A 24,673-nucleotide genomic window follows, 5' to 3' on the forward strand; every position below is an offset into this window, starting at 1 on the left:
GGATTACAGATGTGAGCCACCGCACCTGGCCATCCTCTGTGCATTTTTATGAAAACAAGCACACTGAAATTGAGTGACAAGAGTGAGTTCTCTGTGACTGCATTAATCTTTTATTGCCCAGTACACATTGGGAAGACATAGCAGGCCAGAAAGGCCTGTCCCCAGACATCCTTTCTTGAGGTCACCCTCCTTTTACCCCAAAGATCCAGGAGCTTCCTTCAGGAGCCCTGTGGACCAGTCTGTGCAACACCCACTCAGACCTGCCCAACATAACTGTCCTGCTGATCCCCCACCGCAGCCCAGGAGACACACTTGTCACACACACATCCAACAACAGGGAGGGGTTTCCCCAACTTCCCTCCAGGCTCCTGGTACGGGGCTGGCATCTGGTTGTACCTGCAACACAGGTTATCTTATGAGTGAACAGAGGCCCCCTACAGCCTCCCATTTACTGATGGCTGCCCCCAGACCGAGGGCCAGGGCTCAGCCACTGACTTGTGCCCTGGGTGTCAGGTGGTCTGCAGTACATACCTGGACATCCCCGGGAGCCAGCCTGGTCACTGAGGCACTGCAGAAGAGGAGGCCATGTCATTGTGTCCTCCCAGCCTTCTGGAAGCTAGTACCCATCTGGACATGACAGGGTCCTTGCCCTTGCAGCCACAGCAGGTGCTTGACCCGGGACAACAGAGCAAAGCCCAGGGTCCCCACTGCTGCCCTGCTCTTCCCACCTCCCAGGCCCTGGCCCCGAGGGCTCCTCACCTCGCACCTCCAGGCGGCACTCGCACTGTGCCTCGCCCTGTAAGTTGGTGGCCCTGCAGACATAGATGCCTCCATCAAAGGGGCAGGGCTTTCTAATCTCCAGAGTCAACACTCCCTGCTTGCTGAACATGCGGAAGCGGGCATCTCCTCCCAGGTCCAAGCCATTCTTGAACCAGGAAATCTTGGGCTACAATTAAGGTAAAGAGAGGGAGGGAAGCCATCCAGGCTGAGAGGGGACCTGGCAGGGACCCAGGGAGATGCATTTCTGTTTATACTCGGTGGGGGATGGTCCCAAGGAGTCCCTGACTGTGCCCAAGGCTGGAAACAAACATGGAACCAACAGCGAGTACCATGGCCCTGCCCAGGGAGAGAAACCCGGTCCATACACCCCAAGGTGGAGAGAAAGCAGGGGAGACAGGCTGGGGAGAGGACTGCTCGACATCGGGGCCTATGAACCCTGCCTCCTGGTCGGCCTGGACCAGCGCCTAAAGTTCCCTACCTTGGGGCTACCCCGGACAGCACAGCAGAGCATAGTGGTGTAGCCTGCGATGACCGAGCGGTTCACCAGGGGCTGGGTGAAGCTTGGGGCCTCAGAGAAGTCCAGGGCCTTATAATTGGGTGGCACATAGGTGATGCCTGTTGGTGACAGGACTTGGTACCGAGAGGGCCACACCAAACTAGGCCCCCCGCCCTGTTCCCACGGCCTCCCTGCCCCAGCCCCTGGTGGGGAGAATGAGGGTACAGCACCTGGTCTGGGGATAAAGACGGGCTCCTTGGTGGTGGCTGCTGTGTCACTGGAACCAACCATATTCTGGCTGAAGACACGGAAGTAGTAGCCATTGCCAATGATGAGCTCTGGCACCACGCAGTGGGTGCGGCGGTAATGCTCCAAGACGGTGAACCACTCCTGGGGGCAGGGAGGGAGGGGAGGCATCTCTGGGCCAGGCCCTCCCCGATGCCGAGAGCCTCTCCTGGGTGCCCTGGGCATCTCCACCCGTACTGTGGAGGGACTCAGATCAGCAGAGGGAGAGTGAGGGGCCCGTGGTGAGGACAGTGAAGGGTGGCTGCGGCCTGGGTCTGCCGGGCCTAGGCAGGGTGCACGTGGGGACCCCAGACCCCGGGCTCACCATGGTCTTCTTGTCGGCCTTCTGCACTGTGTACCCCCAGAGCTCCGTGTTGCCATCATCCTGGGGTGGCTTCCACTCCAGAGCCACATTAAGACCCCAGGCCTCAGTGACCCGGAGATCCTGGGGAGGACTTGGCTTGTCTGCGGGAGACAGACCCAGTTGGGTCACCACTCTTCCTGACAGTGAGCAGGGGGACACCGGGCTCCAGGGAAGCCAGGGCCGGGCCTGCTGGGGCACTGGACTGGAAAATGTGAGCTGTGGGTTGGGTCCCCTGGCTCAGCCCTTGGCCCCAGCAGCCCAGCTCAGGGATGGGAAACAAGGGGGCTGAAGGAGGTCTTGGCCACGCACCGACAACCTGCAGCACCAGGGTGGCCTTGTCCTCCATGTTCTCAATGCGCACTGTCACCTGGTAAGTGCCTGAATGCGCGCGGCGAGCGGCCCGGATGAACAGGATGGTGTCTGTGGGGCTGTTGCGGACGCTCACCTCCTCGCCTGCCAGGGGCTGCCCCTCTTTGGTCCAGGTCACCTGAGGCCGGGGCTTGCCCTGAGGAGAGGAAAAGCTTAACCCTGAACTTGGATCTCTCCAAGGGCCAGCTGCCACCCCTGCCTCTGGAACCTCAGATCGGGCCAGCCCTGAGACATCAGTCCACAGGATAGAAACAACACACCGTAGCCTCTCTCCCCTGGGGGACAGGGAAGGGGGCCAGTCCCACCTGGAAAGGGATGAGGAGGTTCACAGGCTCCCTGACCTTCTTCTGAATGGTCTGACGCAGGTGCCTGGGCAGCTGGAGCCGTGGCCGTTCTGTGGATACAGAGTGGGTAGCTAAGTGAGGGCCCGCCACGGCTCTGAGGGGCGCCACAGCTCCAGCCTCCCTTGAGACAAGGCCCAGAGAGCTGCAGCTAAGAAAAAAGCTGCCTGCTGGGCCCTGCACCTCCTTTAGCTCCTGCTGACACAGCAACTCCAGCCTGCCCAAGCTCAGCTGGCTTCCCCGAGCCTCACCACACTGCTTCAAGAGGCAGGGATCAGAGAGGGTAAGCAACTTGACTGAAGTCACACAGCTAGTAAGTCATAGGCCAAGGTGTAAACCTGGGCTTTTACACCCTATGCCCTGTGCTGTTTCCACTCGAGTTTGCTGCCTCCTTCCAGCTTTGAGAACCAATCTTTACAAAAGATGGACCCTTTGTTGGGACAAGGAACAGAGGAATGGGAAGTGGATCCCAGAGAGACCAATCTGACGACATAGACAATACTTACCTCTTGGAGCTGAGACGCTCCTGGAAGAGAGCTTGGGTACTGTGGCTTTTATTTTCCCTGTTCCAGAACTAGGGGTCTGACATAGACCAAGAAAGCCTTCCCCCCCCCCCCCGCCTTTTTTTTTTTTTTGAGACGTCTCTGTCACCTAGGCTGGAGTGCAGTAGTGTGATCTCAGCTCACTGCAACTGCCACCTCCCAGGTCCAAGCAATTCTCCTGCCTCAGCCTCCCAAGTAGCTGGGAGACTACAGGCACCCACCACCACACCCGGCTAATTTTTGTAATTTTAGTAGAAACGGGGTTTCACCATGTTGGCCAGGCTGGTCTCGAACTCCTGACCTCAAGTGATCTGCCTGCCTCAGCCTCTCAAAATGCTGGAATTACAGGCTTGAGTCACTGTGCTTGGCCACCTCTCTGCACTTTTTCCCTAGGCCTAGAGCATGGCTGATGGCTCCAACCCCTCCTGTCTCTGCCAGCATTCTGGGCAGAGTGTTCTAGGCCTCCCCAAATGTTCCCACCTCCACTGGACACCAAGGGCCTGGGGTGTCAATGGCAGGTCTTGTGACTGCATGAAAGGATACTCACGCAGGATCTCCTGCACTGTCACCGGCTCCGTGGTGGTAACAGGGGCTCCAGGCCCTGCCATATTGTGTGCACGCACTCGGAAGAGCAGCCGGGCCCCCGTGGGCAGGTCCTTCACCAGTATCGACGTGTGTTCTGTCAGCCCCCGCAGGGCAGTCACCCACTCTGAGCCTGGGGGTGGGGAGGGACAGGCAAGGCCACAGGCTGTGTCACCACCAATACCCCATCCCCACTGCCCACTCCTCTGATAGGAATCTCCAGGATTTAAATATGTTTTTATTTTTTAAATTTTATTTGTTTATTTATTTTTGAGATGGAGTTTCGCTCTTGTTGCCCAGCCTGGAGTGCAATGGCGTGATCTCGGCTCACCGCAACTTCCGCCTCCTGGGTTCAAGCGATTCTCCTGCCTCAGCCTCCCGAGTAGCTGGGATCACAGGTGCCCACCACCACACCCAGCTAATTCTGTATTTTTAGTAGAGATGGGGTTTCTCCATGTTGGTCAGGCTGGTCTCGAACTCCCGACCTCAGGTGATCCGCCCACCTCGGCCTCCCAAAGTGCTGGGATTACAGGCATGAGCCGCCGCGCCTGGCCTTTAATATGTTTTTAAAATGTAGTTGCTGATTTCGCACTGCTCAAAGAAGTGTTACAGTCAGCTTTACTCTGCATTTGTTTTTCACTAGGCAAGCTTTTTTTGCTTCTGAAAACAGAACAGGTATTTCTCTGGATGTCCTCAACTTTCGGCAAAAGTGGCCCAAAAAAACCTGACTACAGGTGAATCTGCTCAATGGCAAGGTGAGCATGGTCTTCCTTTGGGGAGGGGCCTGGGGGTGGGGACACTCACAGCCCTCTGGGCAGTACTCCACGCTGTAGCCATCCAGGCCTCCTGCTCCCACGCGCTCTGGGGGCCGCCACTTGAGGGAGACCGTGGTGTCAGAAACGTCCTCTACTGCCAGGTGGGTGGGTTCGCTGGGGGGACCTGGGTGGAGGAGAGGTCAGAGAGGGGTCTTAGCAAGCCTGGGGAAGCTGGAGATCCGTGGCCTAGACCCCAAACTGCCCACTGGTCACATAGGGGGCACTTCCTGTTCAGCTGGCTTTTAGCCACTTTAAGGAATATTTTGTCTCCGTTACAACACTTGTCTGTAGATTGGCTTAAAAACAAACAACAGGCCAGGCGCGGTGGCTCAAGCCTGTAATCCCAGCACTGTGGGAGGCCGAGACGGGCGGATCACGAGGTCAGGAGAAACCCCATCTCTACTAAAAAAATACAAAAAACTAGCCGGGCAAGGTGGCGGGCGCCTGTAGTCCCAGCTACTCAGGAGGCTGAGGCAGGAGAATGGTGTAAACCTGGGAGGCGGAGCTTGCAGTGAGCTGAGATCCGGCCACTGCACTCCGGCCTGGGCGACAGAGTGAGACTCCGTCTCAAAAACAAAACAAAACAAAACAAAACAGCAGCAGCCAGGCATGGTGGCTCACACCTGTAATCCCAGCACTTTGGGAGGCCAAGGTGGGCGGATCACCTGAGGTCAGGAGTTTGAGACCAGCCTGACCAACATGGTGAAACTCCACCTCTACAAAAACACAAAAATTAGCTGGGCACGATGTTGGATGCCTGTAATCCCAGCTACTCAGGAGGCTGAGGTGGGAGAGTCACTTGAACCCGGGAGGCGGAGGTTGCAATGAGCCTAGATCACTCCAGGACTGCACTCCAGCGTGGGCAACAGAGCGAGACTCCATCTCAAAAAAAAAAAAAAAAAAAAAAAAAAGAAAGAAAGAAAGAGAAAAGAAAAGGAAAAAAAAATCCTAAAACTACAGGAAAACATGGGAATTTCCTGACACCGTATGATTAGGTGAGTTGACTAAGAACTGAACAAACCAGGAGTCAGTCCCTAAAAAAAGAGGCCTGAACCCTTCTCCCCACAGGCCCCGATTCCTGCCATCTTCCCAAGCTGTGTCCCATCCCTGGGCCCAGGGGTCCCTCCTGGCCTGCACTTGCCACAGACAGCTGCCCCTGGACTCACCCACTCTGGTGGGAACAGGTGTCCTCCTGAGCCCTGCCACACCCTCAGCACCTGTTCTACCTACTCAGACCCCATTATATAGATGAGGAAGCTGAGGCTTCAGGGAGGGATGACTCCAGTTGGCCTCCCGGAGACCGTGGAGCTGCCTCTGCCATCTCTGAGTCTTGGTCCAGGACTCTCCACAGACAGACGCCCCTGAGACCCCTCCACTAACCACAGCCCTTGCCCTGTCCCATAGGTGACAAACCCTGGGTTGAAGAGTGTGGGGAACAGGGGATAATGAACATTCACTGGGCACCTGCTAGATGCCAGATGGCCTCTGCCTGCTCATCCCATCTCATCCTAACAGCTCTCTGAGGTAGGCAGTGTCATTATTCCCATTTTGTAGACATGGAAAGAGAGGCTTGAAAGTGAACTAGGGGTCGGTGTAGTGTGAGAGTCAGTTCCAACCCAACCAGCTGGGAGATCTCAAGCAGGTCGTTTAACTGCTCAGAGCCTGTTTCCTCATCTGTAAAATGCGGCTGAGTATCCCCAGTCCAGGCTGAAAGGAGACCGTGGATGTGAGTGTCTAGCGTGGCTGCCTGCGGAGCAGCTGCTATTACTGAGGGCTTTTGACTGGGGAGGGGGCGGGGGCAGGACCAGGTCAGGCAGGCTCACCAATCGGCATGAAGGGCTGGGAGGCAGGGCTGGGCCTGGACATGCCGATGGCGTTGACGGCGTAGACGCGCATCTCGTACACCACGCCCTCGATCATGCGCCGCGCTTCGTGGCTCAGCTCCTGAATCAGGTCGAAATTCAGCCGCATCCACCGGTAGCTCTTCTTTTTCTTGCGCTCCAGGATGTAGCCTGGCTCGGGGAAGGTGGCGGCTCTGGTCTGGGACCCAGGCATCCCCACACCACCTTCCCTCAGGGATCTGTTCGGCGCCCTCGCACCTCCGTCCGGGGCCCTTGCACTCACCCAGGACTGGCTGCCCGCCGTCGTAGGCAGGCGGCTCCCACTGTACGGTGCAGGAGTCCTCTCCCACGTTGCTGACCTTGGGGGCCGCAGGTGCGTCTGGCACGTCTGGAGGGGGTGCCGTGGACACATCAGCCCTGCCCCGCTCGGGGCCTTGAGTAACGTTGCTCGTCCCCTTCCCACTCCAACTAACTGCCACCGGCTGCCCCCACCACCCCCAGATCCAAAGAGATCTTTCTAGAATGCATTTCTTTCTTCCTCCTCCTCCTCCTCCTCCTCCTCCTCCTCCTCCCCTTCCTTCCTTCCTTCCTTCCTTCCTTCCTTCCTTCCTCCCTCCCTTCCTTCCTTCCTTCCTTCCTTCCTTTTCTTCTTCTTTTCTTTTTTAGTGATACTGAGTCTCACTGTGTTGTCCAGGCTGGGTCTCGACAAGATGCATTTCTCATCATGTTGCCAGCCCTCCATCAACGCTTTAAGGCTTCTCACTGCCCATATTCACCCCTGTCCTGGCTCTGATCCTCCCAACCCTACCCAGTCCTCTCCTGACACGTTTCATTCATTCTCCACACACAAAAGACCCTTTCCCTCCTCCACCCCTTTGTACACAGTTTCCTCTGCCTGGGATGCTCCTTCCTCACCATCTTCTCAGCCTCCTAAAGGCATCACCCCCAGGCTCTCTGGGATGGCTCCCTGCTCAGTGCTCCCACAGCACTCTGGACACGGCTCATGTACAGCCGTGTCGCAGGAAATCTGCTGGATGCAACTGCCTCCATCTGCCTCACAGCGGGGCTCCTTGTGGGCAGAAAAACCTGTCCTGTTGCCACTCAGCTCAGGGAGCATGCCTGTGATGTTTGTCGAGTGGCTGAATGAGCGAACGGATAGGCCCTCCTTGGGGCTGCCCCTCTGTGTTCTCCAGCTTGGACCCTGGCCGGCCTCACCGATGACCTTGACTGTGAGGTTGACCCGGTCCTCGCCCACAGGGTTCTTCACCGTGACCGTGTAGACGCCCTCATCTTCCTTCTCTGCCCCCTCGACCGTGAAGATGCTGCGGTCCTTGGTGGTCTCCACGCGGACGCGGCCCTCAGTCTCACACAGCAGCTGGGGGGATAGAGAGTTGACGTGAGATCCAAGTCAGACCCCAGAGGCCCCTGCAGTCTCTGCAACAACCAGATGTCCCGGGGTCCATGGGGGGAGCACAGCCTGTGGGAAGACTGCACCCACGTCAACATCTAGTTCAAAATCCTCTCTGTGGCACCGACCGAGGGCAGGGGCTCGGGCTCTAGCTTTGTCAGGGGACCTGGGGCAACCACCTGTCCTCTCAGATGAGCTATCGTGAGGACCCCTCAAGACCCCAGCCTTCAGAAGAACCAACAGTGCTGGGCAGGAAAAAGACTCCAGCAGCTACAGTGGCAGAAAACTGCCTCGGCAACTACTCCGAAGTTGAGAGGAAGGTCAAGGTCAAGGTCAGCTCAGGATGAAGGGAGCCAGGGAGCAGCCCAGTCATGAGGGCTTCCTCACAAGAGGGTGTCCACATCCTTGTGATGGCCATCAGCACACTCCACAGAGACCCTGCCTGAGGTGTGAGGGCCCCACAGGGACCCTGCTGGGAGCAGCAACACACCTGGCCAAGTGTGGCACCTCCATGGAGACCTCGCCAAGGGCTCGACACCAAATAGGCAGAAAGTGATGGAAGACAAACAAGCCCCATCCTGACCTGAGCCTCACTCACCTTCTTGTCAAACACCCACTCGTCGCTGTCACCTGCATCCTCTGGGGCATCTGGGGCTGGTCTGGCTGGGGACTTACTCCCCTGGGAACAGGGCAGGAGGGAAGTAGGGAGCAGAGGAGCTGACTCAGCCTGGAAGCACCCTTCTGCTTCTGCTTCTGCTTCTGCTTCCACCCCTGACCCACACTGCCCATCTCGCCTGCCCCCTGGCCAGTCGAGCCTCTGCTCTCCCACGGGGTAGCCAGCAGCAGGGCGTGCACATGTGGGTGGGGTGTGCAGCAGGTCCAAGCACCTGGCTGGCTCCACACACCCATCTCACAGATGGGGAGATTGAGGAGGGACCCACTGTACCTGTGTGATAGCCTTCTGCCAGATCACGGTGGGAGCAGGGTCCCCAGAGATAGGGACGTCCAGACGTAGCTTATTTCCAGCTACAACAACAATGGTGTCTGGTATGCGGCCCGGGCAGTCCAGGTGGATCTTGGGAGGTTCTGCAGAAGAGACAATGTAGTTCAGAGAAACCGGAGAGCCGGGAGGAGCATAGGTCACTGGGGAGGGTCCACTCGAGAGCCTGGGCCCCGTTTGTTGGTTTTTTAGATTTGTATTGAGGTCTAGTTTATGCTCAGATCTGACCATAGGCTGATGAGTTCTGACAGATGAATACAGCCATGCAACCATTAACCCAACCAAGATCTAGAACATTCCCATCACCCCAGGACATTGGCTGGGAGGCTTGTAATATTCAGATCAGGTCACCTACCATAGCATTTTGAAAACGGGGGGAACATCAGTGTCTTGCTCCTACCCCCCCCACACACACATACATACACACACACATATACATACACACATATACACACACACATACACACATACATACACACACACATATTAAAAAGGTTCCCTGGCCAAATAAATCAGGAATCTGCCCTCAGTTAAACAAAGCTAAACAAAGGCAAGTTTCTTTACTGATTCGATTGCTTTGCTTCCGAATAAGCAAGAGGTGGGGCAGGTGTTCCCTGTTTCCCAAACTAATTTCATCAGAGAATTCTTTTCAAGTGGGTTAACAATGTTAAATGAACCCAGTTTGGAAAGCACTCAGAGTATGCTGCAGTCTGGATTATTCTCCTGAAGTTAAACTTGTAAAATGTCTGATTAAAGCTTAATCCTGGGCCGGGTGTGGTGGCTCACCCCTGTAATCCCAACACTTTGGGAGGCCAAGGCGAGTGGATCATGTGAGGTCAGGAGTTCAAGACCAGCCTGGCCAACATGACGATACCCCATCTCTACTAAAAATACAAAATTAGCTGGGCGTGGCAGCATGCACCTGTAGTCCCAGCTACTCAGGAGGCTGAGGGAGGAGAATCGCTTGAACACGGGAGGCAGAGGTTGCAGTGAGCCGAGATTGCACCATTGCAATCCAGCGTGGGTGACAAAGTGAGACTCCGTCTCAAAAAAAAAAAAAAAAGAAGAAGAAGAAGAAAAGATGTAATAATAAAAGTCACACCTGTGACAGCACTTGACAGCTCTGACACATCATGTCACCTCATCTTTACCCTATGGGGGCAGCACTATCAGGGTTCCCATTTTAGAGAAGAGGAAACTGAGGCTCACAGAGATTATAATTGACCTGTGGTCGTGAGTGGCAAAGCTGGAGCTGGGCCCCAGGACCCCCACTTTTGATCCTTGCTCTTCCCTCTGTGAGTGGAGGGGAGGCCTGCGTGGGTGGGTTGCGGAAAGTGAGCAGAACCAAGACTCGGGGGCCCGGAGACTCACCCTGCCTGGGTACGAAGTCAATCTTGACCTCTGCAAGAGAAGGAAGAGCAAGTGGCATAGGGGCAAAGACAGGGCCCAGTGGCGGGCTCCTGGCCCCACTGCCCCCACCCACCCTACCCCGGAGCAGGCTCACCCATGAAGTGGAGCTTGGCTGACAGGTTGCAGGCGAAGCCCTCGGGCACAAAGCTGTAGTCAGCCTCGTCGGCAGGTGTGACGTCGTCAATGGTCAGTTTGTGGACCCTGCAGGGAAGCACAGGCTTAGGGGACCCCACTGGGCCACACACCCCTGGCCTCACCAGATACCCCAGCCAGGGTCCCCAGGAGGTCCTCACCTCGTCCTGGCTTGTTGGTATTCTGATTTTTTTTTTTTTTTTTTTTTTTTTTTTTTTTTTTTTTTTTTTTTTTTTTTTTTTTTGAGACGGAGTCTCGCTCTGTCGCCCGGGCTGGAGTTCAGTGGCCGGATCTCAGCTCACTGCAAGCTCCGCCTCCCGGGTTTACGCCATTCTCCTGCCTCAGCCTCCCGAGTAGCTGGGACTACAGGCGCCCGCCACCTCACCCGGCTAGTTTTTTGTATTTTTTAGTAGAGACGGGGTTTCACCATGTTAGCCAGGATGGTCTCGATCTTCTGACCTCGTGATCCGCCCGTCTCGGCCTCCCAAAGCGCTGGGATTACAGGCTTGAGCCACCGCGCCCGGCCCTGATTTTTTAAAATGCCTTTTTTTTCTATATTATATAATTTTCCAGCTCTCTCATGTGCTTTCAGAGGTAGGCAATGTAAAAGTGATTTATACATCAAAGCATCCCCTTGGCTGGGCCCTTGGAGACTGGGCAGGGGTTGGGTCTCATTAATCTCTGGGAACTTGGGCCCAGCACGGCCAGCCCAGTTGCTCCGGGGATGAGCAAGAGGGTGGGAGAGGCAGCGAGGGCCTCTGGCCAGAGCCGGCCTCCTTGGTGGCCTCCTGCTCTGCCCTGGTCACAAGCTGGGGGAGGGTGCCAGGGAGCTCTTGACCCTGTCTGTGTCTCTCCCTGCTGCCTCTTTGTCTCTGTCCCTCATTCTTCTCTGTCTCTGACGAACTCTCCTCTGTGTGTACCTCCCTGTGCATATCTTTCTGTCTCTATAGAACTGTTTCTGTCTTTCTGTCTCTATAGAACTGTTTCTGTCTGTCTCTATAGAACTGTTTCTATCTTTCTGTCTCTATAGAACTGTTTCTGTCTTTCTGTCTCTGTCTTTTTGGGTCTGTTTCTCCCTCTCTGTGGGTCTCTGTCTCAGTCTCTGTCCTGTCTCTGTGCATCTGCCTCTCTGTCCACCTGTCTTTATCTCTCTTTCTCTCTGTTTCTCCCTGTCTTTCTCTGTCTCCATCTCAGTCTCCACCTGTCCCATCCGCCTGCCCTGCACACTCACCGCCCAATGTGGGACACCTTTATGCGGCTGTCGGGCAACAGCTCCTTCCCGTTCTTCAGCCACACGCCCCGCACGTTCTCATCTGAGACTTCACACTTGAACACTGCCTGGTCCTTCGCGCCCACCGTCAGGTCTGCGATGCTCTGGTACACCTCCAGCTTCTTTTCTGCAGGGCAGGGCTGAGCCATTGAGCTCGGGAGGGTGTGTGGGCGTGGTGTGAGTCCCTGTGGAGGGCGTGTGGGCTCCTGGGCGCTGGTGTGCACGTGTCTGGGTACATGTGGGCATGTGAAAACGTGTGTGCCTGGCCGGGCGCGGTGGCTCAAGCCTGTAATCCCAGCACTTTGGGAGGCCGAGACGGGCGGATCACGAGGTCAGGAGATCGAGACCATCCTGGCTAACACTGTGAAACCCCGTCTCTACTAAAAAATACAAAAAAAATCTAGCCGGGCGAGGTGGCGGGCGCCTATAGTCCCAGCTACTCGGGAGGCTGAGGCAGGAGAATGGCGTGAACCCGGAAGGCGGAGCTTGCAGTGAGCTGAGATCCGGCCACTGCACTCCAGCCCCGGCGACAGAGTGAGACTCCGTCTCAAAAAAAAAAAAAAAAAAAAAAAAAAAAAAGAAAACGTGTGTGCCTGTGTGTGCCATGTTTGCCTATGACGGTGCAGTGCACATAAGGAACCTCAAGTGTTTGAGGGGTGGTGACGCTCACCAGGCCTGTCTGAGCCTCTCAGAACCCTCTGGAGTGGTCACTTCAGCATCATCATTTTAGAGACGAGAAGGGTGAGGTTTAGGCTGTTAAAGGCCCGAGGTCACAGAGGCCTGGAGCCCAGGTTTGCCTGCTCCCCTACAGGGTGGGGTGGGGGCTGGGAGGCCCAAGCCTTGAAGTCTCACGTGCCCCCAGCCTGGCTCACCCTGCACGATGAGCTCAGCCAGCGCCTGGCCCCCGCTGGTGCGCAGCGCGTAGTGCCCTGTGTCCTCCAGCGTGGCCTCGTTGATGATCAGGCGGTGTCTCCGCCCGTCCTTCTTGAACCGATATTTGAAGGTCTCCTCCCGGGTCAGCTCCACCCCGTCCTTCAGCCTAGCCGGGTGGGCAGGTGGCAAGTGCTGTGGCCTCTTCTGCGCAGATGCCCCCAACGCTCAGCCCTGCCCCATGCCCCGTGCTTCTGGAACTCACCATTTGACTTGCGCCCCCTCCTCCGATACTTCACACTCAAACTCCACCCGCTGTCCCACCATCACCAGCTGGTCCTCCAAGGGGCGCGTGATGAGCACGGGGGGCTCTGTCCAGGCAGGGTGAGCATGAGGGTGGCTCCTGAGGCCATCTCCTCCCCAGGTTCCCACAGCCTCAGGCCCCAGGCCCACCTTTGACAAAGAGCTCCGTGCTGCACTTCTCGCCACCCACCACGCACTGGTAGGCTGCATCGTCTGCCAGTGAGCACTGGCTGATGGTCAGGGTACGCTTGGCACCAATGGACTCAAAGATGTACCTGGGTGGGGGCCGCAGGGAAGTGGTAGGAAAGCCGCGGACACACCTCCGGGCCCAGCGCGCCCCATAAAAACCCCTGTGCCCCCCACCCCAGGCCATCCAGAGGGGAACTTACTTGCTGTGGAACAGAAGGGGCCGTTGGAGTGTTCCGGACAGGAGGAAGTGAGCCCGAGACAAAAGGAGAGAGGGAGCGAACCGGCAGGAGCAAGAGGATGGGAAATTAGGCCCAGAGAGATGGGGCTGAGAGCCACAGCGAGTCAGACACGCGTGTGGAGAGGGGCAGGAGGCAAGGCTGTGGGGGTCCCCACCTCCACCCGAGGCCCCCTCCCCACCCCAGGCCGCACCTGCCGCTCATCTGGATCTCCTGGCCATTCTTGAGCCATCTGACTTCAGCGTCAGGGTCGGCCAGTTCCACGGTCAGCCGGATCTTGTGGCCTTTGCTCACCTGGTAGGCCGGCTCCAGCTTCTTCTGAAAGGCTGAGCACCACCCCTCAGCCCCAGCCACCCCACCCCCACCGCCCACACCCTGCTCCCCCAGGCCAGGCTACTGTGACTGGGGCTGGGGCCCAGGTCCTCCCCCAATCCCCTCTGTGCCGCCCGCCTCCACTTCGCTCTCTGTGTCTCTCTTTCTTTTTGTTTGTTTGTTTTTTGAGACAGAATCTCACTCTGTCAGCCAGGCTGGAGTGTAGTGGCGTCAACTCAGCTCACTGCAACCTCTGCCTCCCAGGTTCAAGTGATTCTCCTGCCTCAGCCTCCCAAGTAGCTGGGATTACAGGCACCTGCCACCATGCCCAGCTAATTTTGTATTTTTAGTAGAGACGGGGTTTCACCATGTTGGTGAGGCTGGTCTCGAACTCCTAACCTCAGGTGATCCACCCACCTCAGCCTCCCAAAGTGCTGGGATTACAGGCTTGAGCCACGGCGCCCGGCCAGCAGTTTGCTCTTTTTACTATCGTTGCTCTTCCTGGAAGACACCCCTACCCTCGGAGGTCCCGGTCTGCCTTGCCGGCCTCCATCTGTTCCTCCCAGGGCACCTGCAGCCCTTTGCTTGGTGTCCTCTGGGATCAGCAGTTCAGGGGTTAACCCAGAGGAACACTGGTGGCATCCAGGGGATCCCTGACTTAAATGAGGCCACAGTACAGGTAAGGGCCAGGCCACCTAGTGATGGGGTGATGGGGAACCCAGTGAGGCTGAGACAACAGGAAGGCAGAACGGAGGGCTAGGGGGCCTGGGGAAAGTTAGCAGGGAGGGACTAACCAACTCCTCTCCCTGTCCCCACGATCGTGTGTGTTTTGTGTGTGTGCCTTGGGAAGGGCTTGTCTCCCATACCCTGCATGGAAGCTGACCCCTCCATTCCGTCGGTGTTTGTAGAGCGCTTGAGGTGTGTGCCAGGCCCTGTGCTAGACTCAGACACGGTGGGGAGCAGGCATGTGAGACTCCTGCTTTGCCGGTTCACACCCTCCCTTGTCAACCCCTCAGCGGAGAAGAGCTAGCCTGGGCTCTCTTCCCTCCACCTGGCTGGGGGTGAGGGGAGCTAACCTGAGCCCTCCTGCTTTGTTTGCCTGTGAGGAAGATTAACCAGGCTCTTCTCTTTGCCTGTGTGTGGCTCTCCAGGCTTAGCAGGCCTCTTCCCTTTTCTTTGGGTGTGGAGAGGGTTAACTGGGCTTCATTTCTTTTCAGAAGAGGGTAGAGAAAGAAAGGGTAGGCCAGGCGCGGTGGCTCAAGCCTGTAATCCCAGCACTTTGGGAGGCCGAGACGGGCGGATCACGAGGTCAGGAGACCGAGACCATCCTGGCTAACACAGTGAAACCCCATCTCTACTAAAAAATACAAAAAACTAGCCAGGCGAGGTGGTGGGTGCCTGTATTCCCAGCTACTCAGGAGGCTGAGGCAGGAGAATGGCGTAAACCTGGGAGGCGGAGCTTGCAGTGAGCTGAGATCCGGCCACTGCAGTCTAGCCTGGGTGACAGAGGGAGACTCCGTCTCAAAAAAAAAAAAAAAAAAAAAAGAAAGGGTAGCCTGATTTTTCCTTGGTGAGTAGGGTTAACCTGAGTTCTGTCCTCTTCCTTGTGGCTGTCCTGGTCTAACCTTTGCTCTTCTCTTCTGTCTCTGTGGAAAGGGGCTAACCTGGGCATTCCTGACTTTTTCTACACAAGGAGGGGTTAACCTGGACTCTTCTTTCCTGTGAGTCTCTGTGCTAAGCTGGACTCTGCTCTTTCCATGTATGTGGATGGGTGGTGGGCTAACCTGTGCCCTCTCCTCTCCCCTGTGGGGAAGGGCTAACCTGTGCCCTCTCCTCTCTTGTGTGGGGAAGGGCTAGCCTGTGCCTTCTCCTCTCCCCTCTGGGGAAGGGCTAACCTGTACCCTCTCTCCTCTCCTGTGTAGGGAAGGGAAGGGCTAGCCTGTGCCCTCTCCTCTCCCCTCTGGGGAAGGGCTAACCTGTGCCCTCTCTCCTCTCCTGTGTAGGGAAGGGAAGGGCTAGCCTGTGCCCTCTCCTCTCCCCTCTGGGGAAGGACTAACCTGTGCCCTTTCTCCTCTCCTGTGTAGGGAAGGGAAGGGGTAGCCTGTGCCCTCTCCTCTCCCCTCTGGGGAAGGGTTAACCTGTGCCCTCTCCTCTCCTGTGTAGGGAAGGGCTAACCTGTGCCCTCTCCTCTCCCCTCGGGGGAAGGGCTAACCTATGCCCTCTCCTCTCCCCTCTGGGGAAGGGCTAACCTGTGCTGTCTCCTCTCCTGTGTGGGGAAGGGCTAACCTGTGCCCTCTCCTCTCCTGTGTAGGGAAGGGCTAACCTGTGCCCTCTCCTCTCCCCTCTGGGGAAGGGCTAACCTGTGCCCTCTCCTCTCCCCTCTGGGGAAGGGCTAACCTGTGCCCTCTCCTCTCCCCTCGGGGGAAGGGCTAACCTATGCCCTCTCCTCTCCCCTCTGGGGAAGGGCTAACCTGTGCTGTCTCCTCTCCTGTGTGGGGAAGGGCTAACCTGTGCCCTCTCCTCTCCTGTGTAGGGAAGGGCTAACCTGTGCCCTCTCCTCTCCCCTCTGGGGAAGGGCTAACCTGTGCCCTCTCCTCTCCCCTCTGGGGAAGGGCTAACCTGTGCCCTCTCCTCTCCTGTGTAGGGAAGGGCTAACCTGTGCCCTCTCCTCTCCCCTCTGGGGAAGGGCTAACCTGTGCTCTTCTTCTCATCGTGCCTCATGCCCTTGAGCCTCTTCAGCATGCCGCGCAGGTCGGTGACGCCGTACTGGAAGGCGATGCGCTCGTACTCGGATGGGGGTGCCTGCCGTAGGATCTCCCACACGTCCTCCTCTGCTGGTGCCTCCAGCTTTGAGTCCCTGTGTCCCGCAGTCCAGGCTGTGGCTGGGGGCAAGACTGCAGCCCCCTGGGCGGAGCTTCCTGGGCCCAGGACCAAGGAGCTATAGCCACCCCTGTCCCTCTGCCCCTACCCTTCTGGTGGGGCAGCTGGAGCTGGTCTGGGTCCCAGGCCAGGTCTGGGGGCCAAGGGAGCTTAAGTGGGACTGGGGATTTGGAGGGGTTCCTGGCAGAATTAAGGGTGATGAGGGTGCTGTGCTATGATGGGTACTCACCTTGGGGTCCGGAAACTGCTGCTCCGGGGGTGGCGGGAAGGGCAGAAAGGGTAGGAGATACATGAGAGGTGTGGCCGCCTTCCCTCAAAGACCCAGACCCCATCCATGGGCCTTTACCTCCTCCCTATTCTCCACACTTGCACTCCCTGTGTTGCAGGGCACCCACGCTGCTCCGGAGGCTCTGGCAGGATCTCCTGTGTGCATTACTTTTTCTTATCCCTCCTAAGCTCTGATGGATAGGTGGGTGGCAGGAGAAGCCCAAGGCACAGAGACTTACCCCTGTCCGTGGGAAGCCACACCCTGCTCTGAGTCTCTCACCACAGCCTCTCAGGGAGGGGACGGGATCCCCTCTGCACCCACCAGCGCCCTGCTGCCCCCAAACACCCAGACCCCATTTCTTTTTTCTTTTTTTTTTTTTTTTGAGATGGAGTCTTGCTCTGTCACCCGGGCTGGAGTGCAGTGGCCCGATCTCAGCTCACTGCAAGCTCCGCCTCCTGGGTTTACGCCATTCTCCTGCCTCAGCCTCCCGAGTAGCTGGGACTACAGGCGCCCGCCACCTCGCCCGGCCAGTTTTTTGTATTTTTAGTAGAGACGGGGTTTCACCATGTTAGCCAGGATGGTCTCGATCTCCTGACCTCGTGATCCGCCCGTCTCGGCCTCCCAAAGTGCTGGGATTACAGGCTTGAGCCACCGCGCCCGGCCCAGACCCCATTTCTTACTCTCTGGGCCACAGCAGCAGCAGCCATAATGGAGGGGCCGGGGGAGAGGGAGAGAGAGGGCAGAGAGAACGTAAGCCAGTTGGGCCGGCCTGGTAGACCGTGCAGCTCTGGGGACCCTCTCTCCGTTGCTTCTGGGTCCCCGGAGTTTACGGAGGGAGTTTTGCAGCCTTAATTGTGGAGTGGCTGTGGGGGACATTGTGAGGATGACTGTTCATGGGACATAATGTCTGCAGAGCCCTTTAACTCCTTCCACACTGGGACCATCCCCTCGACAGACAAGGAAACCAGCTCAGAGAGGTGCAGTGTTGTGCTCAGGGTCACACAGCTGGCAAACCACAGTGCTAGGATTTGGAGCCAGGCCTCACCAGCTGCCCCAGGAACTGCCACCCAGGACTCACCTCTTCTTCAGCAGTGAGCTGAAGTCCAGAATCCCAGCATCCTCATGGCTGTCACTATGGAGAGGGACCCCCAGTGAGGCTGCAGTGAGGGACTGGAAGGGGATTAGGAGCAGGACAGGGAGTGGAGTGGGGAGGGAGAAAGTGACGCTGGCCAGACTGGGCTCCTGCCCATCTCAGACCCCTGGAGGTCTGTGGATGGTGCAGATAGGGCCTGGGGCAGGGGTACCTGATCCGCCGACCACCTCCAGCCAGGCTCCTGTGGGAGTTAGACTCAGTATCCTCACCTGCCCGGGAAGCTTGCTGTCCCTCGCAGCCCCCACTGACTTCAGCTCCACCCCACACATCATCCCCAGCCCTGACCCCCAGTCCAGACCCTGAAGGGCCTCAGACTCCAGCACTGGCTTCCCCCAGGTCCTGCGGATGGTCACTCACGTGCGGCGGAAGGATGATAGGAGGTCCAGGTCTCCAGTGCCCATGGCCTCTGGGTTCAAAGGGTGGAGAGATGGGGGAAGGGGCTTCAGAGGGGGGTCGTTTGAGAAGCCCTGCCCTGGGGGTGGCCTCTGAGTATTCACAGACTTGCCCATTCATGACCCCGTGAGGCTAGGCATCTGCCCCAGGACCTCACCTTCCCAGCCTTTCCCAGGGTCAAGGTACCAGGGAGGCGGGATGGTTTATTGTCCCCAATTCCCACCCATCTCTCAACTCACCTTCACCCATGGACCAAACATTCAGACAGTGCCAGGCCGTGGGCCAGGAGCTGTGACACCAAGATGATAAAACAGAGTCCCACCCAGATGAGACCCGGACTCAGCCCTAATTAGGTCCCCACGCCTACCCTACAAGCCTCTGGATTTCTCTCACACACTGTGTGTGCAGCACTGGGCACATGGCCAGCACTCGTGCCTGGACAGGACGAGGCATCCTCCTTAGTGTTGGGAAACGGAGGCAGAGGACCAGGACCCACGGGGAGCCCGAGCCCAGGACAGACACCAGGGCCCCCTCACCATGGACAGTGAGATTGAAGTTGGAGCAGTCAAATTTGTCCTTGGTGGACACCTCACAGCGGTAGCCGCCAGTGAAGGCAGGCTGGGCATCAGTGATGTGCAGCTCGAACAGATAGACCTGTGTGCATGGAGGGACAGGGCGTCAGGGGATACCAGGGGTCAGGAGACAAGGCTCCGCACGCTTGAAGGAGACTGGGAGTGGCTCGTGCCTGTAATCCAGCACTTTGGGAGGCTGAGGCGGGCGGATCACGAGACCAGGAGCTCCAGATCAGCCTGGCCAACGTGGTGAAATTCCGTCTCTACTAAAACTAAAATTAGCCAAGTGTGGTGGTGTGCACCTCTAGTTTCAGCTACTCAGGAGGTTGAGGTGGGAGAATCGCTTGAACACGGTAGTGGAGAGCCACTGCACTCCAGCCTGAGCGACAGAGCGAGACCCTATCTCAACTAATATTAAAAAAAAAAAAAAAAAAAAAAAAAAAATGGAGGCTGGGAGTGACAAATGCTCAACATTCTCACCCTCGGGTTTAGTTAACCCATAGAGTTTTTGTATAGAGAAAGGGGACTATCTCAAAACCCATGACTGCCATCTGCTGGCACATGGTTGTGGTGAACTACAGTGCTTTTGTGCAATGCACAGCCCCGCACATGTTGGCCCTCTCCTGCTACAGGCCCCCTCTCCTGGCCCAGGACTGTGGAAGGTTGGGAAAAGCAGAGGCTTGGAGTGAACACACAAGGAGACTTAAGTCTTAAGGTTCTGGTAGGCAGGGTGGAAAAACACAAAACACAAAAAACCAAGGCTTAAGGTTCTAGGCCTATGTCTAAGTGACCTTGGAGCAACCACTTAACCTCTCAAGCTTTGGTTTCCCTGTCTGTATAATGAGGAATTGTTCTGGTCAATCCCTGAGGGTCCCTTGAGCCCTGAGCCCTGATACCCATCCAGGGGCTTTACAACCCCACTAGCTGGTGCCCCCATGCGTCACGGTGTCCTCCAGACTTCCTGACCACCCTGCCCCACCCCCTCCCCCTACCGATTCCACCAAGCCTTATTAGGTGCTCCCTTGAGGCGATCATGTCCTTCAAGTCTCCCGTGTCCCCCACAGCACTCCCATGCGTCTCATCGCGCTCCCTGGCCCCCAGGCCTCCAGGATCTCCCTGTGGGCCCCTGGCCCCTCCACCTGCCTCCCAGATTCCCCACGCCCCTTGCTTGCAGCTCGTGTGTGCCTCAGGTCTCATGGTGCCCTCTGTGTGCCTTGTGCCTTCCAGGATTCTCCATGTCCCCTCTCTCCGTGTCTCCACGACCCCGGTGGACCCACCTTGCTGGCACGGTCGTAGCTGTCATGCAGCTGCAGGTGCTGGCCCACCTTGCTGCTCAGGTCCACCCATTTGCCCTTGAACCACTTGACCACAGGCGGCTTCAGGAGGCTGGCGCCGGCTACACGGGCTGAGAAGGTGATGCTGCCACCTGCAAGGGCAGGGCGACAGGCCCAACTTGGGGAGTGTCCTGCTGCCCCCCTTCCCACCCCAATGCTGGGCACAGCAGCTCACACTCACCCACAGTCACCTCGCCATCCTGTGGCCGCATCACGAAGAGGCCAATGGGGTCATCAGGTGCTCCAGAGGTAGGGGCGTTGCGAGCTGCTGAGCTTGACCCTGTGAGCAAAGGCTTTTTTTTTTTTTTTTTTTTTTTTTTTTTTTTTTTTTTTTGAGATGGAGTCTTGCTCTGTTGCCCAGGCTGAAGTGCAGTGGCGTGATCTTGGCTCATCACAAGCTCTGCCTTCTGGGTTCACGCCATTCTCCTGCCTCAGCTTCCCGAGTAGCTGGGACTACAGGCGCCTGCCACCACACACGGCTAATTTTTTTGTATTTTTAGTAGAGATGGGGTTTCACTGTGTTAGCCATGATGGTCTCGATCCCCTGACCTCGTGATCTGCCCACCTCGGCCTCCCAAAGTACTGGGGAGTATAGGCCTGAGCCACGGCACCCAGCCAACCAAAGGCTTTTGAGACCTGCCCTGGACACCCTCTACCCACGGATCCTGCCCCTCCCTGCCCAGCCCCTCTCACCTTCAGGACTTGGGGCACTTTCTCCCAGCTCAGCGGCTGGGGCCAGGGCTTCTCCAGGGGTTCCAGTGGCCTCAGCAGGGGCAGGGGCAGGGGCCAGCACAGGCTCTGCCTTCTCTGGAGAGGATCAGATAGGAGTCGTGGTACAGTCACTAACCAGAGACCCCTCCACCCTCTCTCTCCTGAGCATCGGACCCATGAATCCGCTGTGGATGAGGAAAGTCTGCCATGGCTGTCCTCCCGCTGCCTGGGCCCTTCAGAGGCAGCTCATGCTCAGCTGGAGAGCCACCCTGCCTCTCACATTCTCCTCCCCGTCCCAGGTCATCAGTTCCCACGTCCTCTGTACCTGCCCTGAACAGTTCCAGGTCCAACCCTGCTCTGCCCCAGCCTTAGAGCAGCCCCACAGGCTGGGCTGCACTCCCCTCATCCACACCTCCTGGGACTTCCCTGCCAGCACACAAGGTGCCGTCTGTGCAGGGTCATCTCCCCAGGGAGGTCTGCAGGTGGAGACTGGGGTTGTATCTTGTTCATCTCTCCCACCTACCCCATGGCTGGAACAGGCCAGGATGGCACATGGGGTACTAAAAGAGGTCATGTGCAGAAAAGGGGGAAAGGGGGTTCCTGGCGGGGGGCACAGCCACAGCAAAGGCAAGGAAGTGTGAAAGCACCTCCTGTTCCCTGGATGGATGGAGAGGTACTGGGCTGTCCCTCCACCCAGGAGCCTGAACCTCAGGGAAGCCTGACCAGAATCTTACCTGCCTCTGTGACCTTGAGGTCGAACTTGACCTTGGAGGAGCCAGCAATGACTGCGTAGGACCCCTGGTCAGCAGGGCCCACCTCCCGCACTGTCAGTGTATGCCGTGTGCCCTCTGTGGCCAGGCCATACTTGCTGCTGGCTCCGATGTCACTGCCTCCGCGCTGCCAGCGCACCTTCACTCCCGCCCGCTCTGTCTCCACCTCAAACACGACAGGGCTGCCTGCGGCCACTTCCACTGACCGTGGCTTCTTGCTGAAAGCTGAGACTGCAGGGCCAGGTGAAGGCTACAGCGGCCCCGGTTGGAGCGTGCACCCCACCCCTGCAGCCCCTCTTAGTAAATACTGTGCTAGCACTTTCCACGCATCCCCTCGTGTAATACTCCACCAGTTCTCCTAGGTAGTTGCAGTTATTCTGTTCATTCCTCAGAGGACACTGAGGCTCAGAGAAGCTAAGCAGCTCCTCCAAGATCACACAGCTAGTAGTTGGAAGAGCCAGGGCTGTGGTCCTGACCTCCACACAAGACTTTTGCTGCATGTGTCCCCTGGATACTCCACTTTCCCTGCTTGGAGACACCCGTGATGAACTCAGCTTCCCTTCCCCCCACCATCTGGGGCCCTTGGCAGGGGGCGGGGAATTCTGCCTACTTGGAATGTGGCCAAATTTTTTTTTTTTTTTTTTTTTTTTTTTTTTTTGAGAAGGAGTCTCGCTCTGTCACCCAGGCTGGAGTGCAGTGGCCAGATCTCAGCTCACTGCAAACTCCGCCTCCCGGGTTTACGCCATTCTCCTGCCTCAGCCTCCCGAGTAGCTGGGACTACAGGCGCCCGCCACCTCGCCCGGCTAGTTTTTTGTATTTTTTTAGTAGAGACGGGGTTTCACCGTGTTAGCCAGGATGGTCTCGATCTCCTGACCTCGTGATCCGCCCGCCTCGGCCTCCCAAAGTGCTGGGATTACAGGCTTGAGCCACCGCGCCCGGCCAAGGAATGTGGCCAAATTTGTCCTCCAAGGACCTCAGGCTGAGAATCAGCAACTGAGATAAAGCTGGCCTGGAGGGCATTGGGGGATGGGGACCTGGATCTCTGCCCTGGACAACCTTGGTAAGGGCATAGCCCAGTCCCAGGACCCTGGGCTATGATTTTCCCTGCCCTTGGCCTGGGTTCTGGGGCTCCTGACTGTCCTCTCTCAGAGAAGGCGGGGGCTGTGTCACCCTCAACATGGGGGCCACACCATATAGGCTCATGAAGCAGATAATGTCACAGCCAGGAGGAACCAACCCAATGCCACCACTACCTGCAGCGCCCCAGGTTGGGAGACTGAGACCCAGAGTGGGTAGAGACTGGTCCAAAGGCATGCCATGAGCCTGGCTCAGCTCCACACTAAACATGGGCTCTGTCTACAGGCAACCTTGCTGTGGAAGGCGAAGGAAATGGGACAGGGAAGGGGTCCTTTTGCGTTCTCAGAATGGGTTGACCCTGGGTGCTTCCTGTCTCGGCTGTGTCCCCTGTCTGTGTCCCTGACCTTGGGTTTACCTTCACCTCTCATCAGAGGGGTAGGAAAAAGAAACCGAGAATGAAAAGGACCCCGGAGGACTGGCTGCCCCGTCCTGGGGCTCAGAGGCCACATCCTCATCAACCCCCTCAAGAACGCCCTCCTAGCCCTGCTCCCCAATTGTGGACACCCCTCTGCTCCCACACTTACACCCAACCCTAGTCCTAAAGCTACCTGGCTTCTTCCCCGGCTCAGGCATCCTGAGAGACGTCACACCAGGCACCAAGCAGGCACAGGTCACCCAGAGAGAGACTGAGTGGGGTCTTGTCCTTCCCACTATATATGGGGACCTCCCCCCTCCTCAGGCTCTGCTTATCTGCCTCCTGTCCAGCCACCTGCTAAATATAGATGAATTCCAGAGAGCTGAGGTCTCTCCAGGGAGAAGGTAGGGCCACATTGTCCCTGGCTGGCTCCTGTTCCTTCCCCTCCACCCCCCTCAGCACAGTTCTGCCTCCCCAACCCTTGGCGAGCCTCAGGGGTACCCCCCAAGCCCTGTGTGTGTCCCTCTTACAGCAAATTGTACGGTGGGAGCATGCTGGGCCCATAACCCTAAGGCTAACGGGTCAGGAGCATCCTTGCGGGCAGTTCAGGCAGTGGTCATGTCCACAGACCCTGGGGCCAGGGTGACTCTGAGTCCTGGCACTGCTATCTCTTTAATCTCAGAGCACCTGGTTTCCTCATCTGTAAAGCAGGGCAGGTGATAGCAGCGCCCACTGCACAGTACTGTCACACGTATGAAGTTGGTTTATAATTTTTAAAATGTTAGGCCGGGTGTGATGGCTCATCTGTAATTCCAGCACTTTGGGACGCTCAGGCGGGCAGATTATTTGAGGTCAGGAGTTTGAGACCAGCCTGGGCAACATGGCAAACTCCACCTCTACTAAAAAAATAAAAAATAAAATAAATACACGCAAATTAGCCAGGTGTGGTGGTGTGGACCTGTAGTATCAGCTACCCAGGAGGCTGAGGTGGGAGGATTGCTTGAGTCCAAGGAGTTCAGGGCTGCAGTGAGCCAAAATCGCACCACTGCACTGCAGCCTGGGTGACAGAGTGAGACCCCGTCTCAAAAAATAATAATAAAATAAAAATGGGCTGGGTGAAATGGCTCACGCCTGTAATCCCAGCACTTTGGGGAGGCCGAGGCAGGCAGATCACTTGAGCTCAGGAGTTCGAGACCAGCCTGGGCAACATGATGAAACCCCATCTCTACAAAAAATACAAAAATCAGTCAGGTATGTGACGCACACCTGTCGTCCCAGCTACTCGGGAGGCTGAGGTGGGAGAATCGCTTGAGCCCGGGGGGTCAGTGCTGCAGTGAGCCGTGTTCGTGCCACTGCACTCCAGCCTGGGCAACAAAGTAAGACCCTTTCTCAAAAAAAAATAAAAATAAAAATAGAATAATGAAGACACAACACCATTTTGCCTTCTCTTGTGGCCCTGAAGTAGGACTAGGGAGCTGCAGAGTTGGGCTGCAGTGAGCCCTCTGGGGGTGAGGAGGTGTGGAGGGGCATTTGTCCCTATGGTGATGACCCCAGA

General features: G+C 57.1%; 1 protein-coding gene across 1 annotated transcript; it reads right to left on the reverse strand.

The window, feature by feature from the left end:
• Positions 1–87: 87 nt before the first annotated feature.
• Positions 88–23,455, reverse strand: MYBPC3 (myosin binding protein C, cardiac). The gene is made up of 34 exons (XM_010371112.2): positions 23,312–23,455; positions 21,591–21,857; positions 20,839–20,952; positions 20,327–20,425; positions 20,089–20,237; positions 18,776–18,893; positions 18,204–18,252; positions 17,998–18,027; positions 17,772–17,825; positions 16,655–16,672; positions 16,239–16,402; positions 13,427–13,559; positions 13,198–13,200; positions 12,959–13,083; positions 12,771–12,876; positions 12,508–12,674; positions 11,597–11,762; positions 10,328–10,434; positions 10,195–10,224; positions 8,770–8,909; positions 8,422–8,502; positions 7,631–7,790; positions 6,699–6,803; positions 6,398–6,586; positions 4,564–4,698; positions 3,725–3,892; positions 2,600–2,688; positions 2,235–2,430; positions 1,887–2,026; positions 1,507–1,666; positions 1,259–1,395; positions 760–946; positions 532–568; positions 88–396 (listed from the first exon to the last, which is right to left on the reverse strand). The coding sequence occupies exons 1-33, from the start codon at positions 23,334–23,336 to the stop codon at positions 558–560; spliced, it is 3,822 nt and encodes a 1,273-aa protein (XP_010369414.2). The 5' UTR covers positions 23,337–23,455; the 3' UTR covers positions 88–396; positions 532–557.
• Positions 23,456–24,673: the final 1,218 nt, after the last annotated feature.

This window comes from Rhinopithecus roxellana, chromosome 15 (genome assembly GCF_007565055.1).
Source record: "Rhinopithecus roxellana isolate Shanxi Qingling chromosome 15, ASM756505v1, whole genome shotgun sequence".
NCBI classification, from domain to species: domain Eukaryota; kingdom Metazoa; phylum Chordata; class Mammalia; order Primates; family Cercopithecidae; genus Rhinopithecus; species Rhinopithecus roxellana.

Bases quoted from the DNA above. Each gene is read 5' to 3' on its own strand.
- MYBPC3 (XM_010371112.2), bottom strand. From the start codon at position 23,336: ATGCCTGAGCCGGGGAAGAAGCCAG. The intron at 8,910-10,194 runs GTGAGTCTCCGG...TCTCTTCTGCAG, and splicing joins TGACTTCGTACCCAGGCAGG to AACCTCCCAAGATCCACCTG. The intron at 2,431-2,599 runs GTGGGACTGGCC...TCCTCTCCTCAG, and splicing joins ACCTCCTCATCCCTTTCCAG to GGCAAGCCCCGGCCTCAGGT.